Consider the following 24,279-nt stretch of genomic DNA (forward strand, 5'->3'; position numbering starts at 1 on the left):
CCGTCTGTCTTTTAAAACCATATGGCCCTGAGAAACAGGCCTCAGTCCTTAACCTTCTTGTTTGTTCTTTTCCATTCCAGCTGAAAGGGTTAAAAATTAGACAAAGAAGGAAACTTATAGGTCATCTACTATGTGAGGGAATTCCAGAAGCCAGATATATACCCTTCTCCACTTTAGTCTTCCCTTCTAACAAAGAAAAACAGTTAAGCAAACTCCCTGTACGGTATCCATTGTGAAAAGCATAAGCCATATTCTGCACCCTTAGTTCCCCACTTGTCAGTCAAAGGGAGCGGACAGTGCAGTTCGTTGTTCCTTTCCAAAGACAAAAGTCGGTCCTTACATTTAATTGGAATTTGGTCGCATTGTAGTGTTGTTTTCGTTTCATTTTTGTAATCAATAATGAAAATTTGAGTATATTATCTGTGATTGTGCTAGAAAGGGGGACAAAAGGTGGTATATCCCAGAGTTTTAAAAATGAACCTTAATGTTAAAATGAATTATTAAGCACCTATTATGTTTCTTCCAGGAACCATGCTAAGCACCAAAGATAGAAAAGCAAAAATCAAACTGTTCTTGCTCTCAAGGACTTACATTTATTGGGGGCGGGGGGAAAGATGAACAAAGAGAAGAAAACTCAAAATATATAGAAGTAACGTGGGGGGAAGGGGAGCTCGTGAGGCGGTTATTAATTAGCAAGAGGAGGATTAGGATAGGTCTTGTGTAGGAAGTGACTCTTGAGCTGAGCCTTGAAAGAAGCTAGGGATTCTAAGAGGTGGAGGCCATATGCAAAGGCACAGAGGTAGGAGCTGAAATGTCCTATGGGGAGCAATGTGTTGGCCAGTTTGCCCAGACTAGAGGGCCATGAAAGAGACTAATATTCAAGAAGCCAGAAGAGGTAGGAGCTAAACTGAGAAGGCGTTCAAATGCCAAGCAGATAGAAGAGGAAGCCACTGGATCTCTTGAGTAGGGTGTTTCTGTGTTCAAACTTGTGCTTTAGCAGTATGAATCTGGCAGTTGTATAGAGCATGGATTGAAGAGAGCCAAGACAAGGGAACAACTACCAGGTTATTAAAGTAGTCAAAACAATGATGAGGGCCTGAAGTAGAGAGGTGGAAATGTGAGGTAATAAAAGGGGTTGGATGTTAGAAATAATACTGACGTAGAATTGAGAAGAGAAAATTTGGGTAAAATCAGGGGGCAGAGGGTAATATGACCTAGAGCTTTTGTGCCTTCTGTTAAAATTAATATTACTGTGCTCTCCTTGTAAGATTTTTGTCCAGTGACTGAGTTGATATACACCTGGAGGAACTAAATCACCATCCATTTTATAAATGAACTAGAAGAAAACTTGCCTCTAAATGGAAGAGTGGCTTGCAGTCTCTTTAGAAGAATAAATGAAACTAATTCTCCCAACTCTTTTATAATATTCTCAAGAGCAACAAGAAACATCATTTCATGGGTCTTGTGGCCACTTTGCTTTTTTGTAGTGCTCATGTTGAACAAAAGCAAAAAAGACTACTGTGAGGAAATTTGCTGTTCATTCACCTCTGTGGCAGGGCAGGATGAGGCAGAGAAATTCTGTGAAGAACTTGATAACATCCTCAAAACCAGGTCACTTGCTGTATTGCCTAGGTGATTTCAAAGTGAAAGTGGGCATAGAGGAAGCCAGCAAAAAAAAAAAGTGTTGGAAAATTTGGTTTGGAACTAAGCAACAAACAAGACTAAAGGCTTATTGACCACTCAGACATGTCATGTCTGTATGTCATGAATGGTTCCTTCAAGAAGAGAGCTGGAAGACACTGGACACGATGTGGACTGAAAAATATCACATACAGAAAAAGAAATTGTGTTAATTTCAGTAACTACGAAATGACTGATTATAGACATGGGAATTACTTCCAAATATCCGTCTGGGCATAGACAAATCATCTACAGGTTTGAATAAATATCAAAGTTAGTATCAAGTTGGGGGCAGGGGGAAAGATGAACAAAGAGAAGAAAACTCAAAATATATAGAAGTAATGTAGGGGGAAGGGGAGCTCATGAGGCTATTATTAGCAAGAGGAGAATTAGGGTAGGTCTTGTGTAGGAAGACCTTCTACACATTAGAAGAAGGTATAAAAAATTAGAAGAAGGTATAAAAAATAAGAAGACACTGCATAAAATTGAAACAGTGCCGGTGCTGACTCGGTGACATGAGAACCACGGCCACTGGTTGAAACTGAGGCAAAGCAATTGATGTCATAAGGAGGCAAGGAGAGGGACATAGCAGCCACAGGCGAGTCAATTTAGTATATAAACTCTTGCAAAACATTAGAGAGTATGACAACAAAAGATTATAAACAGGATCACTTCACAAAGCAGCAAAAAAGCAGTGGAGGGGAAAATGAACCTACGGAAAGTTTAGCAGGAGACCCAAACAGGATTATTCTCAAGAAACGTTATAGATGAAACTGATTGGAAGAACAAATAAATGAGAAATGGAATCTATTTGCTCTTATTTCTATAATAATCTACTCTTACCATTCATGATAAAACCACCCCATTTGGACTCAGAACTGAATGTACTACATGAAGTGGAAATAGCATTGGAGAAAATGAAATCGTAGAAAGCATCTGTACCCAACCACAGACATGAGGAAATCAGTGCTGGAGGCAACAAATGTTTAAAGACCCTCAGTAATAGGTTTCCAAAACATCTCATAGGAGTAAGGATTCTAAAAATGGATTCTTTGATAGACACAACCACAGTGAGAACTTTTTCAGTAATTCACTGATTATCAATATCAAGTGAGGTTTACAACAGGACATATGCTCATGGAAGGCTTTTTAACACAACCAAATGGAAAAGGAAAATCTTAAAAAACAATGCAGTTCTAGTTGTGTGTGTTGGTAGAGGAAATTTTGCTGATAGTCTTAAACACCCAGAACACTACAAGACTTTCTCAGTGAGATCCATGATCCCTTGAAAGAGATCAGCCTAGCAGTTCACACGGGAAAAATCAAGTGAATAAAAGGGGGAAGGAGAGGGAGTAAGTAATTATTATGTAGTTCCTATTATGTGCCAGGTACTGTGCTAAGTAAATACTTTACAATTATCTCATTTGATTCTCACGACAACTCTTCGAAGTAGGTGCTATTATTATCCTCATTTTACATTTGGGGAAATTAAGGCAGAGTTTAAGTGACTTGCCCAGGGTCACACAGCTAGTAGGGGTCTACTGTTGCATTTGAACTCAGGTCTTTCTGACTCCAGTCGCAGCACTCTATCCACTGTGCAACCTAGCTGCCTCCGAATGAACCCTGCCCAGATTATGGCATGCTGTTGAATGGGTGAGCAGCTAAGTGTGTGTTTGTGTATGTGTGTAAAATAATCTCAGAGCTTATAGATAGTGGAGTTGGGTCCAAAATTGAACAGGAAGAGGAAGACTGGACAAAATTTAGGAAATCATAGGGCACTTTCAGTGATTCCAAGCCACCTCATGCTGTCAAAGCATATCCTTTTAACATCGCTATTTTTCTGGTGAGCCTGTGTAGCTATGACTCACTGAACACCATAATCTAAAAAGAATCAAAACTGCATGGGACCCAAAGGGCAGTGGAAAGACTAAGGTGGTTGCAGGTAGGCTATAGCATTTTTACCACATTGACTTAGCTGTAAGGAGACGTGATAAAGGACACTTTTGGCTGGAAAAGGAGATGGACCATTTGTGGAAAAAAAAAGTCAAAGATAAGAGGTGGAGAGATGTGAGTGCTGGATTCTTATCTATGAAATATTTAAATACCCCCAAGGAAGGCCTTTGGCACATTGGGCAGATTCTTTCTGGAAGAATTATCAAATGATCTGATTAAGAATCGCAGAGGATGGGAAGGTATCAGATGGGTTATACACTGGTGGGGAGGGAGTTCCCATGAGGATGAAACTGTGGAGCCATTGAGCCATTGAAATATGACTTGAAATGTCAGTGGTAATGCATAGGGACAGGGTCAAAATCAAAGCAGAATTACAGAGAGCATAAAATGTGATTTACATTTTAGACCTAGCAGTTTGCCAAGGGTGTATATGGCTCTGAATAGAATGACTCGTCTTGAGTGCATTAAGATTTTCCTCGTTTTCAGTAAAGTTTATAGATCTTTGGGAGCAGGAGCTGCTTCACTTTTATATTTGTGCCTCCAGTGCTTAGCGCAGTGCATGCCATATAGCAGGCTCTTATGGCTTGTTGGTGGATTGATAGATAATTGCAGGTGTGTAGTGGTTATAGAACTGAGCTTTGGAAATAACCCTCACTGGGTTATTGGTATTTATTTTTTACATTCCCTGAATTTTTATTTGTGTCCTTCTTCCTTTCTTTTCCCAGATAACCACTTCACACAACAAAGAATTTTTTTTAAAGAAAAAGAGGTTTAAAAAGTTAGTAAAACTAATCAATATGCTGAAAAAAACATGTTAATATATGCAATATTCTACATGCATCTCACTGGCTCTTTTCTTGGTATGATTTTCTCCCTAACTTCCAGTTTGTTCTTGAATCTCAGTCTCTTACTTGAATCACTGATTCAATTGATAATTCTTTGAGTTCAAATCTAAACCCTGCTGCTTACTACCTGTTAATTGGTAGCATCTCACTTTCCTTCCCTGGGCCTTGACTTTATCAGCTATAAAATGAAGGGGTTGGACTGAAATCATTTTCATCTCTAAGTCTAATGATTTTAGCCTTCGTGACCTCAAATAAGTCATTTAACCTTTCTGAGACTTTTTTCCCAACTCTAAAATGAAGGGGTGTAAGTAAAGGTTGTCATCACAAAGGTTGCTATAAGTAAAAACTTAAATGGTGTATGTGAAAGTGCTTTGACGCTTATAAAGTACTATATAAATATAAGTTACTGCTATTTTGCAGATGATGAAATAGGCCCAGAAAGATTAAGTGACTTTGCTTATGATCACACAGCAGAGTTAAGACTAGATCTCAGGTCTTCTGATAAAGTTTGTTCACATGGGATTGATTCAGTAAATAATTGTTGAGAAAATGATGACAGTAATTTTTTGACTTCAAAGTGAATGGCATAAGAAGCATTGGGGAATAATGGATGATAGAGAGCTGACCTCAGAGCCAGAAGACTTGTGTACATCTCCTACCTCTGATACATATTGTCTGGGCAAGTCAGCAGCCTCTCAGTGCTCTAGGCCACCCCTTAAGACCTAATTGCAAGGAAGGTGCCGACATGCCTTGACAGAGGAAGTTTCGTCAAGCAGAAATTCCATGTACCAATGAAATCCAAAGGTCCTGTCCTTTATCTCTATTACTTAAATGTAAACAGAGACAATAGCTATGTGCAAGAAGAATAAGAAAGCATATCAAAGACTAAAATATTGCTTATCAATTATAACAGGTGTGCTCAGGACTAACCCTCCCAGAATAAGGTCAAAGGCTTGCAGGTTTTTGGAGTACCCTAAAGGCTTTGGTGATGTCTTTACTACCACTGGCTTAAGTCCTACCAGTCTTGTTCCTCATTATTTGGTGATGGCAACTAGTACCCTTTGATCACGTAATATCAAATAGTTCTGTAAAGTAGTACTTCCAAGATATAGGAAGAACAAAAGCAGAAATACTTCCCTCTCCTACCTCAGGCTCTGGGGAATATGGGCTCAGATTTAGCACAGTTTCTACACAGACAGTTTCTGTATACTTGGTCCCACCAAGTTCATATCCAAATACAACACTGCTGTCAAATGAGTCCTTATCTCAGCTACCCTTGAACTGAGTCCTGAAGGTCACTCCTTGCTCATTGGTATATCAGGGCTGAGCTAGTTACAAAACCTGCATTGTGAGACACTGGGATTCCTGATGCTTGCTCTCTTGATCTCTCAGTATTCATCAGATTGGACTTTCGAGTCTCTTCACCTAAAATGGGAGAGAACAAATAGCAAGACAAAAGGACAGAGGCCTGTTTTAAAGGGACCACCCATTGGTCTCAGAGGGGAGAAGGTGTTTCAACAATCTGGCTAGCAGCTTCTGTGGGGGTGTAAGATCCACCCACAGACAGCACCCAGAAAGCTGCCAACAGCACAGGTTCTTTGGATCTGCTTAACTAAGGAAAGCAAAGTGAAAGGGTTGACAAGCTTACTTTAATTCAGCATACAAATATCATTCACTTAGTTCAGGGGAAAAAGCCAGCACCCTGAACTTCAGAGCAAATTACAAACAAATTAGAAACATCAACAGACAGACCCAATACAATTCATAGTTACCAACATCTAGGTTCAGCCCAGGAGCTCAGAACAAGGGCTGGCCCAGAGTCACTCGCCACCACTGCTGCGGCAAAGAGCTCCAAGGAAGAGGAGGCCAACACCGGGTTTTATATATTTTCAGCGTCAAGGGTGAGTCACACATGCGACTCACCCACGTGACCTAAAATCGTCACAAAGAGATAACTTAAACCCACGTGGTCTAAGAGCCTCTGCTGTCCCAGACATGTAAACTAGGCCCTCCCTGGAGTTAGCCCCACCTTGGGCCCCACCTTAGTTGCCAATCCACACCCACTAAGGTTTTACACCTAATAGGAGTTTGGGCCTGGGGCTTAGCACTTAGTAAGACTTAATGAAATACAGTGAATTACTCAAAGCAAACAAAAGCCAAACTCTTCAAGGGTACTTGTTGAACTAAGTGCTAAGGAGCCCATTTTGCTTACCAACACAGAAGGCCTAAGGTCTCTCCTGTTATAGCATTGTCTCACTGGAAAATGAAGTAATGAAACTGAGAGAGCAGCTAAAGAGCATGGCCAAAACCAACTAAAGCCTTTTGAAAGCATCTCAAGCATCAGTCAGTTCTACAGTTGCGGGCAGTCAAAGAGGCTGCCACGTGCCACATGATTAACAGACTAGAACCAGTTACAGAATGTCTATGCATGCTCCATAGTCATTCCAAGGTACTTGTGTTACCCATCATCACAACTCTCCTAGAGGCAAGATTCCCAGCCTTTCCATATAAGGAAGGGTCAGGGTTAGTTAAGACAAGAACTCATTGGGTAGTAGCATTCTATTTGGATATAAACTTGGTGGGACCAGGTAGGTAGAAACTGTGTGGTAGGTCTGAGCGCCAGAAACTGATGTGGGATAGGGAAGAATGTGCCCCCAAGATATTGGAGAGAAATATTTGTGTTTTTGTTCTTCCTATATCTTTGAAGTGTTCATTTCTAAAAACTATTTGATGTTACATGATTAAAGGGCAGTAGGGCAGTGGCCCCAAAAGGGGACACTACCAAACCAAAGAAACACTCTGCATGTACCAAGGCCTGTTATGCAATATTATTTCCATTCTTCTATCCTATGGTTAACAATTGAACTTTTAAATGATTTCTCAGTTTTATAAGAATATTGTGCTTAGGCAGAAAGCTTTTGGAAGGAAATGAGCCTTTAATGAAATGGAACTTGTTATTCAATAAATATCAAAATTGGAAATTAGATAGTGATTAAAGATCTTTCCCACACCCCTTTTGCTAAGTAGGCACTGAGCCCTCAGGGCCCTGAACAGGGTATATGAGCTCTAAGGTTGGCATTTTGCTTTTGGGGGTACACTCATTGGAAGAGTGTTGGTGATTTGGCCAGACAAGACTCTGGGTAGCCATAGGAGCCCCCCTGGCTTTGAAAACCTGGATGTTGGTGCCTCTCTCTCTGGTAACTATGTATGTAATGTCCTGGTCAGACAGCTAGAGGCCTGTCTGTTGATTTCTGTGTGTTATTTGCTATGTTTTACATAATTTCTGTTTGTGTTTTCCCTGAAGTTCAGGGAGCTGATCTTTTCTCCCTAAACTAAGTGAATGATATATATACATATACATATATATATATATATATATATGTTTAATTAAAGTGAGATCGTTAACCCATTAAAGTTGCTTTTCTTAGAAAAGCAGTTCAAAGAACCCATGCTAGCAGTCCTCCTGCGTGGTCTTGTTGTTGGTCTTTCACCTCCACAGAAGCTGCTAGCAACATTGTTGTTACAAAGGAGGCAGCTAGGTGGCAGCTAGAAGCTGCCCCAGCCCTGGAGTCAGGAGGACTTGAATTCAAATCCAGCCTCACACACTTATTACCTGTGTGGCTCTGGACAAGTCACTTACCAATTGCCTAAGGAAAAAAAAAAACAGTGGAAAGATTCTTCTGCAGAAGTTGGAGTAGTCCCAAGCTGGAGGAAGGTTACAAAGGGAGAATAATTGTATATGGGAGATTCTGACTAGTTTTCACACACACACACACACACACACACGCACATGCATGACAGGATTTAGATCTGAAAAGGACCTTACAGATCTAATCCAACTTCCTCATTTTCTAGACATGGAAACAGAGAGGACAGTGGCTTGATTAATTAACATTAAACCAGGTAAATAGTAGCTGAGGAAGAAACCAGATCTGATTCATTGTTCATTGTTTTTAATTGCAATGATTATTATCATTTGCAAAATAAGGTGGCTTGTCAAAGTGTTTTACAAGTGATTTTCAAAAGCTGTTGCTGAATTAAATGATTGGCTGATGGCCCTCAAAATTTCTATGCCATGTTAATCCTGGAGATATAGCGAAATCAGATACAGAAAGCAACATGTAGCATGAACAATGGTAAGAAAATGGAAAAGCCACTTTGAAGGAAATTTCTGACAGATTGCATAACCAAAGGAAAAAAAAAGCTGCCGTAGTATTCATTGTCCATTCCATAGCAAAATGATGGCCAGTGTTGAAACATATGAGCCTCATTTACTTGCTAGATGGGGATACATCAAGTATGTTTATGGGCAGGAGATACCAGGGAAAAGACCCTGGCCTTAAATTGCAGAGAATTTATTCCTAAGTATAGTTAAATGGACCTCTAACTGCCCTACGTGATTTTTTTACAGTGTTCTTTGCTTCATTAATGTGTTTTACCCTGCTAATTTACACATCTGGAGAACTGTGTTCCTTTCTGGGTGTCACATATAAGAGAGACACTGACCAATTGGAGACCATGCCATCCATATAAGGGATGGCTTAAGGAACTCTGGTTGTTTAGCCTAGAGAAGAGGAGATTTAGTGGGGACATGGGATATGCCTTCAGATATTAAAAGGGCTGTCTCATTGAAGGAAGGAATAGACTTATTTGCTTAGCCACATAAGGCACAACTAGGATCAATGAGGAGAAGCTGCAGAAAAGCATATTTTGGCTCCCTAGAAGGAGCTACTTCCTAACAGGACTATCCAGTGGGATTCTTCATTATTGGAAATCTTCAAGGATAAGCTGGACATGATTACTTGTCAGAGGTGTACTAGAAACTCGCATTCCTTTCCAAGGTATTCTAAATAGCCTTTCTGATTCTTTAAAGAATTCAAGTGAGTGCCAGGTCTTCCATTGTCTTCCATTTTACAAGGCTAATCATCTTTGAAGTAAGAAACCACATATATAATCTTGAATAGGGTAATGAAGAGTCAGGCATGACTGAAATGAATCAGCAACAACCTTGAAAGAAAGAGAGTCATGTTTGCTGTTGTTGAGTCGTTTTGGTTGTGTCCAACTCTTCATGACCCCGTTTAGGGTTTTTTTCTTGACAAAGATATTGGAGTGGTTTGCCATTTCCTTCTGTAGCTCCTCTCATAGGTGAGGAAACTGAGGCAAACAGGGTTAGTTTCTTGCCTGGGGTCACAGCTAGTAAGTGTCTGAGGCCAGATTTGAACTCTGGAAGATGCGGCTTCCTGACTCCAGGCCTGGAACTCTATCCACTAGCTGCCCCATAAATAGTACTAGATTTCTCGTTAAAAAAATTCTGTGATAGGGGGGCGGAGCCAAGATGGCGGCTGGTAAGCAGGGACTAGAGTGAGCTCCGTACCCGAGTCCCTCCAAAAACCTGTAAAAAATGGCTCTGAACCAATTCTAGAACGGCAGAACCCACAGAACAGCAGAGGGAAGCAGGGCTCCAGCCCAGGACAGCCTGGATGGTCTCTGGGTGAGGTCTCTTCCACACGGAGCTGGGAGCTGGGAACGGAGTGGAGCAGAGCCCAGCCTGAGCTGCGTGGACCATCCAGACCAGAAGCCGGGCGGAGGGGGCCCTAGCGCCCTGAATATGTGAGCTGCGGCAGTTACCAGACCCCTCGACTCACAAACACCAAAGACTGCGGAGAGGGTTGGTGGGAAAAGCTGCGGGAGTGGAAGGAGTTCGCGGTTAGGCTTCCAGCCCCGGGGGCAGCAGAGGTGGGGCAGCTACAGCTGTTGTTACTTCCGGCTCCAGGCCCACCTGGTGGGAGGAATTAAGTGGCGGATCAGAGCAGGAATGCAACAGCCTGCTGAAGATCTAAGCCCAGTCTGGACTGGGGGTTCTTGGGGAAGGAGTAGTGTGGGTCTGACAGAGCTGGCACCTCCCCCCCAAATGTGGAACATAGAACTCGTTAGTCTACAAGCAGTCATACCCCGCTGAAAACTCAAGGGTCAGGTTAGTTGGTTGGGAATATGGCCAGGCAGAGAAAACACGCCCAGATGCAGTCTCAGACTTTGGATTCTTTTTTTGGTGACAAAGAAGACCAAAACATACAGCCTAAAGAAGACAACAAAGTCATAGAGCCTACAACAAAAGCCTCCAAGAAAAACATGAACTGGCCCCAGGCCATAGAAGAACTCAAAAAGGATTTGGAAAAGCAAGTTAGAGAAGTAGAGGAAAAATTGGGAAGAGAAATGAGAAGGATGTGAGAAAACCATGAAAAACAAGTCAATGACTTGCTAAAGGAGACCCAAAAAAATACTGAAAAATACACTGAAGAAAAAAGCACCTTAAAAAACAGACTAACTCAAATGGCAAAAGAGCTCCAAAAAGCCAATGAGGAGAAGAATGCCTTGAAAGGCAGAGTTGGCCAAATGGAAAAGGAGGTCCAAAAGACCACTGAAGAAAATACTACTTTAAAAATTAGATTGGAGCAAGTGGAAGCTAGTGACTTTATGAGAAATCAGGATATTATAAAACAGAACCAAAGGAATGAAAAAATGGAAGACAATGTGAAATATCTCCTTGGAAAAACCACTGACCTGGAAAATAGATCCAGGAGAGATAATTTAAAAATTATTGGACTATCTGAAAGCCATGATCAAAAAAAGAGCCTAGATACCATCTTTCAAGAAATTATCAAGGAGAACTGCCCTGATATTCTAGAGCCACAGGGCAAAATAGAAATTGAAAGAATCCATCGATCGCCTCCTCAAATAGATCCCAAAAAGAAATCTCCTAGGAATATTGTCGCCAACTTCCAGAGCTCCCAGATCAAGGAGAAAATATTGCAAGCAGCCAGAAAGAAACAATTTGAGTATGGTGGAAACCCTATCAGAATAACCCAAGATCTGGCAGCTTCTACATTAAGAGATCGAAGGGCTTGGAATGCGATATTCCGGAGGTCAATGGAGCTAGGATTAAAACCTAGAATCACCTACCCAGCAAAACTGAGTATCATGTTCCAAGGCAAAATATGGATTTTCAATAAAATAGAGGACTTTCAAGCTTTCTCAGTGAAAAGACCAGAACTGAATAGAAAATTTGACTTTCAAACACAAGAATCAAGAGAAGCATGAAAAGGTAATCAAGAAACGGAAATTGCAAGGGACTTACTAAAGGTGAACTGTTTTGTTTACATTCCTACATGGAAAGATGATGTGTATGATTCATGAGACCTCAGTATTAGGGTAGTTGAAGGGAATATGCATATATATATATATATGTTTATGTGTATATATATATAAGTGAATGTGTATGTATATATCTATGTGTATATGTATGTATGTGTATGTATATATATGTGTGTGTGTTTTTATATTTATATATACATATATATATATATATATGTAAAAGAGAGAGAGGAGAGCAGACACAGGGTGAGTTGAAGATGAAGGGAAGATATCTAAAAGAAATAAAATGAAATTGGGGGATGAGAGAGCAACATACTGAGAGAGGGAGATAGGAAGAGATAGAATGGGGTGGATTATCTCGCATAAAGGTGGCAAGAGGAGGCAGTTCTGTGGGAGTAGGGGAGAGGGCAGGTGAGGGGGGAATGAGCGAACCTTGCTCTCATCAGATTTGGCCTGAGGGAGAATACCATACATACTCAGTTGGGTATCTTACCCCACAGGAAAGAAGAGGGAGGAAGATAAAAAAAAATAAAATAAAAGGGGGGGATGATGGAGGGGAGGGTAGATGGGGGTGGAGGTAATCAAAACAAACACTTTGGAAAGGGGGCAGGGTCAAGGGAGAAAATTCAATAAAGAGGGATGGGTTGGGAAGAAGCAAAATGTAGTTAGCCTTTCACAACATGAGTATTGTGGAAGGGTTATACATAATGATACATGTGTGGCCTAGGTTGAATTGCTCGACTTCTTAGGGAGGGTGGGTGGGAAGGGAAGAGGGGAGAGAATTTGGAACTCAAAGTTTAAAGTCAGATGTTCAAAAACAAAAAAAGTTTTTGCATGCAACTAAAAAATAAGATACACAGGCAATGGGGCGTAGAAATTTATCTTGCCCTACAAGAAAGGAAGGGAAAAGGGGATGAGAGGGGAGGGGGGTGATAGAGGGGAGGGCTGACTGGGGAACAGGGCAACCAGAATATAAGCCATCTTGGAGTGGGGGGGGGAGGGTAGAAATGGGGAGAAAATTTGTAATTCAAACTGTTGTGAAAATCAATGCTGAAAACCAAATATGTTAAATAAATAAATTTAAATTAAAAAAAAATTCTGTGATACCACTTTTCCCCACAAAGAGGTTAAAGTGCTTTGCAAACTTTAAGATTAGGTAATGACGATCATTTAATTTTTTTCCCCTCTTTCATCCCAAACACATCCTGACAGTTATTTAAGACATAGTCTTAGGAAACTTTTAAGTAAATGAAGAGATTTTGATATACTCCAAAACCTGAATGGATGCCAGAAGAACATAAGCTAAAATAATTATAAGAAGGATTGGGTTATACACAAGAAAGAAGCAAGAGTTGGTAAGGGTCAACAGACACTAGAGAAAGGAAAGGTCGTGGAGCCTCCTTCTCTGGACATTTTTAAGGGGAGGCATAAATTCACACCATCCCTGGGCTGACCTAAATGATGTTTAGCCTGAAGGAGTGTCCGTCTGTTACTAGATAACCTTTATGTCTTTTCCAGGCCAGTGAACCTATGGAATGAATACTGGCAGTGAGGTATAGCTGGTTATTTTTGATCTTTTCACACTAGTGTGTGGGTTTGTTTGGGGCTGGAGGGAGCAGACAAAAAAAAATAAAAAGGAGGAACTGCTTGGTGAGATTGAAATATTGGGTGAAAGGGCCATAGATTTGGAAATGAAAGTGACGTTTGAGGTCATCTCATCCAGCACCCTCCTTTTACAAAAGAAAAATCTGAGGCAGCTTGGCCAAGATCACACAGGTGACCTTATCCAGTCAAGGCCAAGGTCACACAGATAACCTTTCAGTAGCAGAGCTGGAGTTTGAATCCAGGTCCTCTGATCCCAAATCCAGAAATCTTTCTGGTTGTCCTCTTTTGCTTTAGTGGAGAGGGAAGGGAGGCCAGACAAGTAGGCAATGTATTGGAACTTAAAAGCTATTTAAAAAAAAATAGTCCCCTCCTTTCTGACTGGAACTTGATTTATAAATCTTACATTTTGCTATTTAGGTTGTATAAGGTGTAAAATGTGGTACATTTCCTGTAACTGCTATTTCACATTAAGGGAGTAACTAGACTTTTAAGTGCCTAGGAACATTTTCGTTCAATGAAAGCATTTTTATAGTTAATGGTAACAGTGAGTTACATTTTTCCCCCCTTTACTGTAGGGAAAGTGGCTGTCAAGGAATTCCTTAAAGAGCATAGATTGAGTGAAAAGGACACAGAACAAAGGATATATCGCAAGGGTGAAATGAAGAGGTTCTGTAAATAGCTGCACTGTTTTCCTTTGAAATGTCTGGTAAGATCTCTCCAGAACAGAGGATGCATAGGTTGGTGTTACGTGCTTATGAATGTGATTGGGAATTCAACACTGAGTCCTGAAAAACAAACAAAAATGTATTTTCCCCCCTAAGGGCATCTGGAGCTCTTTCAGTTTTGAAGTGTAATGTGACAAATCATGATTTCCTTTAACATATTCAGAAAAAGAAATTCATCTTCCTAGTTTACCTCTAGCTAACAGACACCAGCTCCCTCTTACCCCCTTCATCTTAAAGAAGAGTAAAACAGGGACGCAGATAAGACTTACAACAGTACTTTCTGCAGGAGATTTTAAAAGGTATATGTTGAACACTATCTGGTATAAAACAACTTAACATTAGAACTGGAACAAGGGTTCCAGTTCTAATGGGTGCCCATCTTTGAATTGCTAGACTAGGCAAAGTTGGTTTTAGGGCATATTCTGCCTGCTTCTCCTCTTATGTGAGAATCACTTAGTCCAGATTGAAACCCTAGAATCTCTGTAGTCCTTCAAGGTTCAGCAGCTCCAGCCCCACCTTCAGAATGAAGCTTTTTCCTTGTCCTTCCAACCCACCAGGGTCCCCTTCTGTCCCCAAATTACTTTGCATTTATCTTTCATATTTCTACATGTGTACACGTTGTCTCCCCAATATAACTTAAGCTCCTTGAAGGCAGGGACTGTTTCACTTTTCTTTTTGTATCCGGCATGGTTGCCTAGCACATGATAGGTACTTAATAAATACTTATTGATAGATAGGTTTTCTTGAAATGGAAATGTATTGTTTTATGTTGAATCCTCTCCTATGCTCTGCTATGTAAATTTTTTTTCTTTTCTCATTTTGTATTTAAGTTTAAAATAAAAAAATATTAAAAACACTGAGTTATTGCATATACCTTCTAAATAATAGCTTTAAGGGCTATACAAATATGACCTCATGGTATCCTCATAACAGCCCATTTTACAGATGAGAAAACTGGGGCACAGAGGTTAAGTGACTTGCTCAGGGTCACACAGCTAGTAAGAATCTGAAGCTGGATTTGGATTCAGGTCTTCCTTAACTCTTAAGTCCAGCACTTTCTCCATCGCACCACCTAGCTATTTCTAGGCACGAAGCATCATTCTCTGGCCCTGTGGGAGAATACAAAGAATTACAAGATACGGTGTGTTGCTTGCCCTCAAAGAGCTTACAGTCTAATTAAAGACTGAGTAGAGAAGCAGTTTTCTTGGAATTTTTGAAGTCAGGAAGGAGCAGCATTTTGGGGAGCAGGAAAATGGAAATTTGAGGAGAATTTGAAGTATATGTAATCCTTTTTTTTAAAAAGTATCTTTTACAGATCCAAAGTCACTTTGTTAGTCTAGGATAACATTAAATAAAAATGCAATAGATTTAAATTGCTTTGTTCATAAAATTCTAATGTTATATTTGGAGCTGTGAGAGACTTGCCCTTCCCCCAAAACACACACACACCACACACACACACACACACACACACACACACACACACACACAAAATGCAAAACTAATTTTTGTTTTTCCTGGGCATTCACATCCCTTGGAAGTAGAACGCATAAATACAGGAGAGGTTAAGTAGCGATACAGGAGTTTAACAGCTGTTCTAGAAAACAGTACAAGAAGTAGTACTCAGCAATTGCCACAAGAGACAGTAAGTGCTGTGTGTTCAGAGAAGGGAGAATTCACTAGATAAAACCTCCATTCCTTTGAATGACTGAGAAATGGGATGTTGTGGCTGAGGGTTAGAACAGCCTTGGTATCACTTTCTTGTTTGTTTTTTAATGTTTTGTTGATGCTTTCTGTTGTTGATATCCCTGTCACTTCTTAATACCTCCCAAAAAGTCGTTAAAAACTTTCAGTAATACCTACAGCCTTGCTTTAGTGAGACCAATTGAATGCAGTTCAATTTAAGAAGCATTTATTAAGCACCAAAGATACACTAGGCATTGTGCTGGGGAGAGCAGAGTGGGGACGAGGGAAGACATCCTTCACAAAGGCAGAAAAGCACAGGAGACAATGTTGTGTCTGGGAAGACTAAAGTAGGCCAGTCAGGCTGAAGCAAAGAATGCATGAGAAGGATCAGTAGGAAAGAAAGAAGTCTACATCTTTCTCATGATTGACAGTCTCATACCATTTCAGGTTTGCAATTCTGAACATCAGTGATTGTTACATGGTTTTGTAGATGCAAAAGTTGTAGGAAAATGGACCAAATCACTAATAATGATGATAATATTGTTATAACTAGCATTAATATTATGTGCCAGGTACCATTCTAAGCCTTTTACAAATATGATCTCATTTGATCCTTACACTCCTAAGAGATGGGTGTTTTTATTATCTCTGAAACTGAAGCAGACAGAAGTGAAGTGGCTTGCCCAGGCTCATACAGCTAGAATTGTCTACTGAGCTCAAGTCGTAGTACTAACAATAATAATGTCCATATAAAGCTTTGAGATTTGCAAAGTGCTTTACATGTTATCTCATGTGATCCTTACAACCATACTGTTGTAATGTCAATTAAGTTAGGTGCTAAACCCCAGGCCCAAACCCCTATCTACTAGGTGCTAAGCCTGTGTGGGCATGAAGCCCTCAGGGTCCTAAGGGGAATGGCTAAGATCAGAGCCAATAGTAGGCACCTAAGTTCTGGTCGCTCAGATGACGTTTATGATGTCCAAAGACTGTATAAAAAGAGAGAACAGAGCTATTTGCTTGGGGCTCTCACTCTTGCAGGCGTGTTGATGCGTAGAATCTGGGCAGCTGTAGTTAAGAGCCCTCCTGGATGTAAACCCAGATGTTCGGACTTTGTTAAACCCTGGTAACTATGCATTGAGATTTGAATCAGACAAGGTCTGTCTGTTGATGTTTGTCATTTGTTTGTCTTTGCTCTGAAGTTCAGGGTGCTGGCATTTTCCCCTGAACTAAGTGAATGATATTTGTATGTTGGATTGAAATAAGATTGTTAACCCCTTAACGTTGCTTTCCTTGGTAAAGCAGACCAAAAGAACCTGTGCTGGCAGTGTTCTCATTGGGATTGTGTTGGTCTTTCACCCCCACAGCAGCTGCTAGCTGAATCGTTGAAACAACTGTAAAGTAGATGCAGTTATTAACTTCACTTTGCAGATGAAGATGAGACAAAAAGGTTAAATGATTTGCCTAGAGTCACACAACTAGTATTTGAGATCTGATTCAAACTGGTCTGCCTGACCTCCAGGTCTCATGCCTATACAATCTGCCACCTGTTGTTCAGTCATGTCTGACTCTTTGTGACCCCATTTGAGGTTTTCTTGGAAAAGATACTGGAGTGGTTTGCAATTTCTTTCTCCAGTTCCTTTTACAGATGAGGAAACTGAGGCAAACAGGGTTAAGTGACTTGCCCAAGGTCACACAGACAGTAAGTATCTGAGACCAGATTTGAACCCATGAATATTAGTCTTCCTGATTCCAAGCCCAGTGTTTTCATTCACTGTGTCCCCTAGGTGCCCGTTCTGCCACCTAGCTGATATATCAGTACTCAGGACAGTTGTTTTGTTTTTTTTTTAAAAAAACAAAAAACAATGCCTAATATCAACATCCTTTCTTGTGATTGATCTCTCTTGACAGACTAGCCACAAAACACCAATTAATCGAAGGGGATTCGGTGAGTTTTTATTTAGTGAGATTTTTCTCTGTGTTACGATAGGCTAAATGAGTCTTTCCTATTGTTACTGCCCTCTATCCTTCTGGCCCTGATACTGTTAGCAAGGCATAAGCCTAGAGGGTAACAGAGATTTGGAGGCATTGACCACTTGTCAGAAATTATCTATAGGGGATTTCTGTTCTGATACAAGTGAGAGTAGATGATCTTTGGTGTCCCTTGTAACTCAGAGATTATGTCATTTAAATATCTAAATGTTGCCTCTCTATGCGTCTAATATCATACATTACTGGAGGGCTAAAAGATTGGAAAACCACTTGGCCAGATTAGTCCTCGGGTATAGGCCAGACTAGATGGCTTCTCAGGTACCTTTCAAATCTGAGATTCTGTGATTCAGACTTTGGTGTCCTGAAGAGTACTTTGTACCCTTCTGGACCAGAAAGTAAACCATATAGGCTCAGCATTGTTTAAACCCAGTCCAAGACACTTGGGAAGCTGCATTACTATAAGAAAGGGAAATTTTAGTTACAACCAAGTCAAATTTTAGCTTTTAGGTAAATTTTTTAACAGGACCTGTGATGTCATTGATAAAGGGAATCCCCAATGAAATTCTAACAGGGCAACCTTTTCTGTAACTTACAGTCTTTTAAAAAATGAATTTATTTATTTATGTGTATATTTTATAATCTATGCCTTCTGCTCAGTCTTCCTTTCCCCGCATTGGACAACCCAAACCAGAAAAATTATCACTTTGAGCTGCTGAAAAATAGTAGGATTCTCTGCATTTTAACGCAACTTAAAGTCTTAGAATTGGCTGGGGGTACGAAGGTTAAGTAAATTGCTCAGGGTTCCATAGCCAGTCTCAGTCCAAGGCCAAGCTTTAACCCAGATCTTGCTTGCTGACTCCAAGGCCAGATTTCTTCTGTCTTTTATGCCACACTTCCTCTGTCCAGGTAGATAGGAAATTCTGAAAAAGGAGGCAGTGGGGTTGGGAGTGACATGGGGAAACTGAATGAAAAGTTGTGTTATTAAAAAATGAAGCCAGAAAATGAAGAGTCTGACATTCATTAGTGATTTAAAAAAAATATTGACATCCACTTTACCACTTTCAGGACCAGAGTCTCCAAACAAATATGTAAATGAATTTGTACTCAGTTGTTAGCACAAAGCCTATAAATAATTTTACATTAATATAGCAATGCAGAATGTAGCAGATGGGTCAGAGATCTTTCCATACTTAAAAGTATCCAGATTTGGTCTCTAAGAATGGAAACAAAAGACTACTTCCACACTCCCCTTCTCAAATTAATTTCCTAAAATATTTACATCAGACCTTTTTTCCCTTCTTATAGATGCGCACAACTCGAAAGGTCTCTGTCTGGCCAGTGGGTCTTGTCGGTGGGCGGCGCTATGAACGGCCTTTGGTGGAAAATGGCAAAGTTGTGGGCTGGTACACGGGCTGGAGAGCTGATAGGCCATTCGCCATAGACATGGCCGGTAAGTGGGCACCAATGGCATCCCTTTTTTTCTCATGAATCTTGTTCTCCTTTTTTTGTTTAGAAACCCACCATGCAAACAAGAATTATAACTCTAAAAAACCAATTGAAATGCACGTACCCCTGAAATTACACTTTTCACCATTTTGACCTAATGAAATATTTAACAAACCGTTGAATGTAGTCAGTTAGGAAAAGCAGCAATTTATTATGCAAGTAGAAAATGCTTATGTCATATGTTTTACTACCATTAAAACCTCTTGGGTGGAAGGTAGGTTGACTGATAAATGGAAATTAACCCTGTGTACATTGATTATCTCTAGTATGTACAAGACTTTTTAAAAAATGCAGTACATTTCTGTTTCTTTTTTAAAAAGCGGTTGGTAAAATAACATAAAATTGGATTATAAGTCTTGTGTTTGTTTACTTTCTGCATGCAATCTTTTCTGTTTGCATTCTGTAACCATCCCTCACAAGTGGAATAGGGCCTTTGGTAGACCACGTGTCCAAAGATGCTGCTTTATCATGAAATGACTCATTTTCTATGGGATATATAAAATGATGACAGTGATAACTGTGGCAGGATATACTTTGAAACACAAGGCATGGTGGAAAAATCATTGACATCTACAACCCAGTAGATGAAGGCAGAAAAGCTTCAAAATTGATGTCATCAATCTTCAGTCGTAAAGCATAGTTCTGTCTCTCTGTCAGCTCATGCTTGGTCAATCTTTTGTGTGTACATCTCAACTGCAAGACAGAATCCCCAGTGCTCAGAATTCTAATGTGGCAACAGCTGTTTTCCTAAGAGAAGGATTGCAGATTACATGACTTTCAAAGGGGAGTTATTCTTATTAGTGTTCTAGTAATGGAGGTCCAGTGGTACATCATGGGAAAATTGAAGGAAGTAGTGTCAAGAACCCTGTTACCATCCTGACAAGCTAGTGCCCAGGACAGCTGCCCTCACGATTTATCCAAACTTTACTCTTCAGTCCTTTTCCCTACTACCTGAATTTGGATAGAATTTCAACTCAAGAATTACATATAGTGTTAGTGCATGATGAACCTTTGAGGATTATAACTCTCTGTAAAAACTATGAGTAAGTGCAAATGACAGCATGGTATGAGAGTGTTATTTCTCCAACGAGCTCATATTTGAAGACAGTGGAGGAGAGGACAGGAGGCCAGGTTTGTTTCGGAAATTCAGCACTTCAAGTCATTAAGAATTTATTAAGTGCCTGTTATGTACCAGCCATTGGAATAGGCACTGGGGAGACAAAGAAAAAAAACATGAAACAACTCCTGACCTCAAGAAGCTTACACTCTATAGGGGGAGACAGGTACACATGTAAGTACTGTATGTACAAAATAATATGAGGTAATATTTTGGTGGGGAAGAAACCAGCAACTGGGTGAGGCCAGGAAAGATCTCCTGTGTAGGAGCACACACTTGAGCTAGGCTTTGAAGGAAGCTAAAGAGGCAGAAATGAGGAGGGAATGCATTTCGGGGATAAGGAATAGCCTGTATAAAGTTATAAAGAAGTGATGGAATCCTAATAAAACTGCCCCCAGCCCCAATATTCTAACTTCCTTATAGGCCCCACCAAATAGCAGGCCCACTGCCCTACCTAGCCACTCACCTCCCCGCCCCCATTCAGTATGCTAACTTCTTCATATATGCCTCACTGCTCACTAGAACAGGTATGTCCGTGAACTCACATTTCTCACAGAAGCAGCAGGCATGTCCGTGTGATGGGATCCCAGCCACTGCCTCTAGCTAGCCACTGCCCCCAGACCTATATTTCCCACAGAAACAGCAGGTGTGTCCGTGCACTCAACCACAGTCACATCCATCTAATCTCAGACAGGACCACAGTAGTCACCCAATCAGAAAGCAGCACCACCAGGATGCCCAAGCAGGATATGGACCCCAGAACAATAGAAGGGACTTTCCCTAAGTAGGCACCTGTGCAGTGATAGTAAAGAACTGACCTAGAGTGGACTTATGATGTAGAGATGCTTATTACAATATCATGATCATACATACATACCCCCCAAATGGATTTTTCTGTATGCATTATGGGTAGTCGCATGTGCAGTTTCACTGTGGCGGAGACCCCTCCCCTATTACCTAATCTCTTAACAAACCCCTCCTGCCTTTTTTAATATTCACAATTTCTGTTATATAATTGCATCTTTACCCTGTAAAAATCTATCTTGCTTTCACTGGTTCCTCTTGGAACTTCATGAGAGGCGCCAATCTCAATAAATGCCTACACTTGGATTAGAGGTAGTCTGACTCTGTGAAGACGGCTCCACCACAACACATCATGAAACCACAACAATTCTTGGCATCCCTGGGTGGGCAGAGGTGAAACCACAACAGATTTTGGCATCCCTGTGCAAAGCCTAAACCCCAATAATTTTTGGCATCCCTGGGTGATAGAATTTCATGTGTCAGAAATAGCAAGAAAATCAGTGTGGCTCTAAGGATATTTTCATTGTGCATTTATTTTCATTGTGGCCCCCCCCTCCCCATGCTTGGAATTCTCTCCTTCCTCTTCTCCATCTCCTAGCTTCCCTGGCTTTCTTCAGTTCTCAGCTAAAATACCACCTTCTGCACGAAGCCTTTCACGGTCCTCCTTAATGGTAGTGCCTTTCTCTTGACATTTTTTTCCAATTTAATGTCTACATATCTTGGTTTTACATAGTTATTTGCATGTTTTCTCCACCAAGAAATTTTTGCCTTTCTTTGTATCCCCAGTGTTTAACACAGTGCCTAGAGCATAAGCTACTTGAGAACAAGCATACCATCTTCTTTTTCTTTGCATATTCCCTAGATCCAACTACAGTGCCTTGTAATCAAACTATAAGCATTTATTAAATGTCTCCTACATACTTGGCGCTGTGGTAGGTCCTGGAAATATAGAGACCAACATAGTCCCTGCCCACGAGAAGCTTACATCAGGCTGAGCACATGATAGATAATAAATACTTGCTGAAAGGATAAATGTTAGATAAGCCTTTTCTTATACATGTTCTTTTCTCTCCACTCAAAAAGCTACCTTCCACCTTCACCCAATACAGGCTCCCATCACCCCTGGATTACTGCCACAGCTTTCTAAGTGATCTTCTAGTGTTGTCTCTTCCTCATCCCTATGTCTGCCTCAGTTTCCTCAGTTGTTAAATGAGAATAATGATAGTGCCTACCTCCCAGGGTTGTTGTAAGGCTCCAGTGAGATGATATTTGTAAAGTGATCAGCACAGTGCCTGGCACATATAGGCTTTATTAATAATAATAAATAATAATTTAATTTACTCCCGTCTACACACACTAAAATACAGCTTCACTGGCCTGCCTCCTGGTTCCTTGAACATGACATTCCCTCTCTTGACCTTGCCCTGGAGTACCTGGTATACTCCGCCCTCTCACCAAGGTCTCTTAACTCCCCTGGCTTCCTTCACAACTTCCATTCAAATCCCTCCTCCTTCAGTTGGTCTTCTCGGTGCGGTTTCTGCTCTATCCCCCATCCCCTTTCATCCCCAGTACATTCCTTCTGAGATTATCTTCTATAGATCTGTACGTAGTTATTTATATGTTGTCCCCATCATTACAATGTGAGTTTGAGACTAGCATGTTTTTGCATTTCTTTATATCCTCACAGCTTTGCCTAGCACATTACAAGCACTTAATATATGCTTATTGACAGGCTGAAACATCAATAAAGGGCCTGAAGGCAGTCCTGGCCCTCTCCCTAGCATTTTACAACTTCTCCTTTATTTATATGGCTGTGAGATAGCTGCATTGGTTTGTAAATGCTTTTTTTGATTCAGGCGTATGCCCAGTTACGCAAGGCAGTTACATACTCTCAAGTGAAGCAACTTAGACCAGTATTTTAATTTGGTTTGAAATGCGGAGCAATTATGTTGGCACATTAGATTTTGAACCTTGTCACTTCTATGGAATGGTTGCTTGAAAGATTGAAATTTGTAATAATAGCATCTGATGGAGGTCTGAATCCAGAACTTGTGGTGAAAGGATATTTTGAATTACGTGAAGTTTCTGTGTTTACCTCCTTAAAAAAAATCATTTTCTTCTTGGGTGAGCTATCTCTCACATTTCATTCAGAGAAGGAGGCAGCCTGTCCTGTAGGCCTTCTCCATTGCATCCTGCTCATACAGCAATGACCCTGAGTTCTTAAAAGCTGTGTCAGTGGGCCCGAAACTCCATCTGATCTTCTTAAGCCACAGTGGACTTGCAGGCTTGGCAATGAGCATGTGTGTCTTTTGTTCAGCCTAGATAAATTCTAAAAGATTCATCAAAATAAAATGAGCCACCAGGTGATTAATACTTTTTGACCATGGTTAACTCTTAAAATAATCTACTAAATGAGAAAGAGATAATAGAATCATAGCTTTAAAGCTTAAAAGGATATTAGAAGTAATACAGAACCTCATATTAAAGATGTGAAAACTGAGGTTCACGGGGGTTAAGTGACTTGCCCAAGGTGATGTAGGTACTATGAAGGATCAAATGAAGAAAGATTTATTTATAAAGAGCTCACTTTGTACTAAACACTGTGCTAATATGTGGCAGAGCTGCAGTTCCCAACTCCTTGTCTTTTGAGTCTAGATATCCATTGATTGTTCCCTGCATCAGGAGAGGGAAGGCTTAATCCAGTGAAGTCTCAGATATTTGGAAAAATCTAAAAAAGGGTCAGGGGAGGGGGGGAAGGAGGTACAGCAGCATGGAATGAAAGAACCCAAGTGGGAATAGGAAACCTTGATACCGGGTCTGGTTCCACTACTAACTATCATTCATTCTATAAATGTGGTCAACTCTCTTAATCCTTATAAGGCCTTCATTTCCTTATCTGTAAAACAGGTGTGAGAAGGTAGAGAAATAAAGCTCTAAAACTATGGTTCTGAGATTATTAAAACCTTATAATAGTTGCATGAATGAATGTGACTATGAAAAATGTGGGAGCATTTCTAGTCTGTATTTTGTACACATTGTGACTATAATTTTTTTTTAAAGATTGTTAATTTTTTTTTTCTCTTTTATATCCTGGGATGCTGCCGTTTATTTTTTTTTATTCTGAACCTAACAAACACTAAATGAAACAAGCATTTCTATAATCAAAATAGAACAGAAAAAAGAGAATTTGCATATGGTAATGTGAAACTGCACAACA

The 24,279-nt window shown here is 40.4% G+C and overlaps 1 protein-coding gene across 1 annotated transcript in view; it reads left to right on the plus strand.

The window, feature by feature from the left end:
- B3GAT2 (beta-1,3-glucuronyltransferase 2) overlaps positions 1 to 24,279 on the plus strand; it is a 90,515-nt gene that overhangs the window by 27,500 nt on the left and 38,736 nt on the right. Inside the window, exon 2 of the mRNA XM_036767089.1 lies at positions 18,941 to 19,085. Coding sequence (XP_036622984.1) covers positions 18,941 to 19,085 — 145 coding nt within the window. The remainder of the gene's footprint in view (positions 1 to 18,940; positions 19,086 to 24,279) is intronic.

The sequence above is a fragment of the Trichosurus vulpecula genome, chromosome 7 (assembly GCF_011100635.1).
Source record: "Trichosurus vulpecula isolate mTriVul1 chromosome 7, mTriVul1.pri, whole genome shotgun sequence".
Taxonomy (NCBI): domain Eukaryota; kingdom Metazoa; phylum Chordata; class Mammalia; order Diprotodontia; family Phalangeridae; genus Trichosurus; species Trichosurus vulpecula.